At 55.6% G+C, this 5006-nt stretch overlaps 1 protein-coding gene across 1 annotated transcript in view; it reads left to right on the forward strand.

Annotated features, from left to right (window-relative positions):
- Positions 1-2701: 2701 nt before the first annotated feature.
- Positions 2702-5006, forward strand: part of VDBG_00822 (conserved hypothetical protein) — a gene marked incomplete at both ends in the record, with an annotated part of 2701 nt that continues 396 nt past the window's right edge. The window contains 4 exons of the mRNA XM_003009093.1: positions 2702-3579; positions 3631-3825; positions 3974-4387; positions 4440-4895. Coding sequence (XP_003009139.1) covers positions 2702-3579; positions 3631-3825; positions 3974-4387; positions 4440-4895 — 1943 coding nt within the window. The remainder of the gene's footprint in view (positions 3580-3630; positions 3826-3973; positions 4388-4439; positions 4896-5006) is intronic.

Raw genomic sequence — 5006 nt, forward strand, 5'->3', positions numbered from 1 at the left:
ACAAGATTGACTGTGATAGTAAGCGACAGAGGCTTTCTCACCAAACAAAACCTTATTCGTCTCCCAGGAATCCCAGGCTGCGGTTTCGTGGCAAGTTCTCATGGCCGATTCGATCTTTACTGCGTCCGATGACGAAGGCCCGCGTGACGGGTCTGGCGATCATGGTGTAGCAAGACGCGTCAACAAGTATACGGTATTGAAGCTTCATTAAAGCCCAGCGGGGGGTCATTTGGAACCACTCGATCGGAAGTCCCGAAATGTACAGTCCTGAACAGGTAGAGAGTGGGACGTGCTTCAGTGTCGCTTGCGGGACGGAAGCCATTCAGGGTCTTCGTCAAAGGACCCCTTAGCGAGGCAAGGCAGGATCAGTAACCGGGCAACTCCACGCAGCCTGACGGTGTGGCTTGTGGCTGATGAAGATCTTTGGCGCCGTCCCTTAGTGAGAGTGAAGGATGGCTGAGGCTGGGGATCTTGGGATGCTTTGTTGGTGAGGACGTGTGTAGCTTCGCGTATTGGGTCGGACAACGGATGGAGGAGTGCCGTCCCACTCAATCCGGGGAGCAGGCTCCTAGTTGCTCGTTGTATCCTTTTAATGCCCGGATTCGGCCTCAGTACTTCGAATGATCGACATCCAAGTGGCAGAAAACATATGTCGCCAGTTAAATTGAAGGACATAGCGAATTGTATATCTAGATGCCTGTGCGATGCCCATGTTTCACAGACGTACCGTCCCACAAACAAGTCCTGGTCTAGTGCCTGTTTTCATATGGATCGAAGCTCTTTAGATAGGTGGTGATCATTTTATGTACTGAGGCCAAATCTGGGCACTAAAGGGATGACATGAATCGACTCCAACAGAGATCAAAGGATCACGGGAATCAGATGTCTGCTTTCTGGACACCGTTGATAAATCGGCGGTAGCTTCAATAGCTGGGACTCTCGCCAGCGCCTGTGAGATTACGGTTGTGGGCGAGCTTCGATTTGTTCCGAGCATGAAACTGTTAGAAAAGACAGAGTTTCAAGGTGGACTTTAAAACTACCCATAGTCGTTCCGCCGTCTAGCTCCCGACCTCATCTCCGAGGGGTCAAGGTTCTCCTTGATGTGGTTTTTCTTCGGGATTAATGCATACCTATCCATCTTCGTCCATCAGATGGGCGGCTCAGTGCAACATGGGATTGGGACATAGACAACTGCTTCTCATGTTGGTTCGCATGACGCTATTGATCAAAAAGTCGAAATCCACAGTATCATATCTTGGTATCCAACTCATCAACGCCTCCAGGGCGGCAGACGGGAGAGATATCAGCCATGCCAGTTTCATGGCCCACGTTGCTTCGAGCCTGACGCATCCGGTTATTTTCTCTCGCGTAATAGCCGCAAACATCATGGATTGGCTACTTTTCTTGTTGCTATCTACCTGGAATCTTGACGCACAGAATCAGACTGTTAAACCTGGTGCACTAACCCGTGGCTCGAAGGAACTGACAAACCGGCAAATCCCAGGGCCCCCACCACAGGCTGGAGGCTTCCATTGCCACAACGAACAATCAATCGCTTCATGATCCGAAAACCTATTGCTAGTTCCGTTCCCATCTCTCTTCGGAAATACCGACGACCCCTTTCAAGCTTCACCTTCACGTGGGTATGGCATCGGTGCATTCTCAATGGCTGTCAGGTGAGCAAGCCGTTCAGCCAGGTACCTACCTAGCGGACGGCAAGCACGGACACACCCCGCACTATATCTTGGTGGTACCTTGTGGCTAGAGAAGTGAGCCCCACGTGAGCTTCCCCCCCCCTCCAGAGCTGAGAATCACGACTCAGCCTCCTCGTTTTTGACCAGTGCACGTAACCTGGAGCCTGGCTGCAGATGTCAGGCCCTCGAAGGCCCAAGTTCCAACCTCGCATTCAAGGCGAGCGGCGGCCTCTTGGGGGCGAAATACCTAAGACTCATTCCCGCCATCTCATTCATCCACCCACTTGCCTTGTCATGCCCATGCTTGTTTCCAGCTGAACGCCTCTTCGGCTCTCATGATTCGCCAAGTTGCACGAAACGCCCCATCAGAGACACGATCCCGCGTGCTGAGGGCCAATAGGTTGGCCGAAGCCTCCTCGTTGGACAAGCTGGAGCAGCACCCTTCCCCTCTATCAGATCTCTATTGCACAGGGCCACTGGCCTCCGCACCTATCACGCCTATCACGTCCTCCTCGTGATCCCACAAACGGACTCTGCCTCTCGCCGCCCACACTCGGTCATCCAGGCGGGAGGAGACGAGAGAAGAAAACAGAGAGACGGGCAGAGACAAGACATACCGTCAGACAATCGAGGGGAGAGTTACGAAGGACAACACAAATCGTAGGTGATCCCTAGGCCCCCTTGACTCCCAACTCCCAACTTCTATTTGGTGACTGATGCCCGATTGCTTGCACCTTTGGCTGCTTGCCTGGTCTCTCTTGCATGCTGCATGCTGCCATAGCATCTACTGACGATACAAATCCCAGGGCGTACGATATCGGCCTGTCACCCCGCCCTGTATTGCGTCCCAGTCATGCAGCTTGTCCTTGACGCCCAATCACCGAACCACATGCATTGCCGCCCGCCAGTCACGACTCTCCAGCTGTTCGATTCTCCTCAGAGTGCCGCATCTCTTGGACGACCAAGATTCGTTCGCCGTTTCTGCACTCGAGGCATCTCGCATGCTAATGGCCTACTATCATTATGGCGAGGAGTCGGACAGAAGGCCTGGTCGAAGCCGACACGCGCACCCGACACCCCATGTCGATTGGCTCGAAACCGGCGATACGGTGCATGATTCGCTGCCTCGCCGAACGAGGAGAGGCCATATCATACAATATGCAGACGAACCGCCTTCGTCCATGCGACGGAGTCAAACCACCTGGAGCGAGAGGAGCTCGCCTGCGCAAGTCGCGACGATGCCGCTTCGCACGAGAGCCGCCACCGTTACCACAATGACCATGCCTGTTGGCAGAGGCGTAGACCATCACCGCCATCAACCTCACCATCACCGTGCTTCGAGACATTACGAAGACGAGGACGAGGAGGATGATGTCGAGGACGAGGACGAGGACGAGGACGGGGACGAGTCGCCTGCGGGCAGTCGGCGCGACCTCAGACGCGGCATGAGCCCACGTTCCGTTCGTCACTACAGGTCAACCCCGGAGTCGAGAAAAGACTCTCGGCCTTCCCAACCCGACTCTGACGGGGAGTCTGATACTACCGTGTCGACGGAAGACATAAGGCACCAAGACTTAGAGAAACATGGGCAGCTTCAAAGACGCGCCCGGCACCCTGAACCAGACGACTATCTCGACCACCGTGAAGAGGATCGGCGTTGGAGACGCCGGCAGCGACGTGGTACTGTTGTTTACGATACCCAAGACGAAGATCCGACCCCCCACCAATCTGCAATAGATCACAAGTCTCCCATCCGACATCTGTCCCGGCACTCATCCCGGCGATCGGCAGACTTGGTTGAGTCTGGTAGCTCCGTCCGACGAGGTTACCACAGTCGTAGCCAGAGCCTCCTCGAGGCCCCTACCCCGCCTCGTTCTTCTGTCAGGTGTGTTTTGCGTTGATACTGATGCTATGGGCCGCGCTAATCAACCAGCAGCCGGCCACGTAGGAGACGCCATTCTCAGGTCATCTACACAGAGATTGTACCACCCACATTGCGCCGGGCGCACACAGCGTCTGAAACGCATGTCACATCGCACAGCACGACATCCTCCAACCGGCGGCATTCCGTTCTCGGTGCCTTCCTCGGGCCTGGCATGCAGGGGCAAGGGTCAGACAGACGAGTCAAGCAGTAAGCATAGGCACGGTCCGGAGCAGGCTACGGTAGCAGGACTGACCATGTGCAGAGTGCAGTGTCTCGCTTGTATGGACGAGCTCCCAGCAGACAAGGTTGCGAAGCTCAAGTGTGGCCATCGTATGTGCAGCTCGTGCCTGAAAAGGAAATTCAAGATGTCCATCAAGGATCCCGTGGAGATGCCGCCGAAATGCTGTGCTGAGCATATACCTCTCAAGCATGTCGAGAGGCTACTTTCGACCGATTTCAAGAAGACGTGGAACAGAAAATTCGCCGAGTTCTCGACACGAAATCGCGTCTACTGCCCGGCGAAACGATGCGGAGAGTGGATCAAGCCAGCAAATATTCACCGCGAGGACGGCCGCAAGTGTGGCAAATGCAGCCGGTGCAAGCTCAAGGTGTGCTGCGCCTGCAATGGCAAATGGCATGGGTCTCGGGAATGCCCAAGGGACGAGGAGACCACAATATTCCTACAGCAAGCCAAGGACGCAGGGTGGCAGCGATGCCACAGGTGCAAGGCCATAGTCGAGTTGAAGGAGGGATGCAACCACATGACCTGGTGAGTTCCTCGACGGTATTCGATGCAAACATAGTACTGACTGGAAGCACAGTCGCTGCGGAGCCGAATTTTGCATGATTTGCGGACTGAAGTGGAAATCGTGTGACTGTCCCTGGTTTAACCACGACACGCCGGAGGACGATCGTCTCGAGGATATGCATATTCCCATGTCACTGGGCAGGGACAGGCTTGGGCGGGCAGACGGCAGCCCTCCTGGTCGAGGGACAATTCACCCTGTGCCCGACCTGACGGCGCCCATGTCGATGAGACCGCGAGTGCCAGATGCCTACGAGGGTCCGTCGCACGATCCCCTCATGAGAAGGCTCCAAGAGAGGCAGGAGAGCAATCTCGCGCGGCGTTTGCACGTTCGTGACGACGATGGCGGTGACATGTCTGCGCACCACAGGGGTGATGATCATCGGAGAAGGCCGCATCTGGTCCCCGTCCCAGTCCCGACGGCGCCAGCGGCACCTCCCGTGGGATTCGAAAGACCGGGTGTCGCTGGAGAGTATGTATCGGGTGTCAACAGAGCCCGAGGAGTTCGACAGGACTCAGTGGAACGACGTCTCGCAGATCGTCTATCGGAGTTTCGGACGAGTCCTGGGTCGAGGCCTGGGAA

The sequence above is a fragment of the Verticillium alfalfae genome, genomic scaffold (assembly GCF_000150825.1).
Source record: "Verticillium alfalfae VaMs.102 supercont1.1 genomic scaffold, whole genome shotgun sequence".
NCBI lineage: Eukaryota > Fungi > Ascomycota > Sordariomycetes > Glomerellales > Plectosphaerellaceae > Verticillium > Verticillium alfalfae.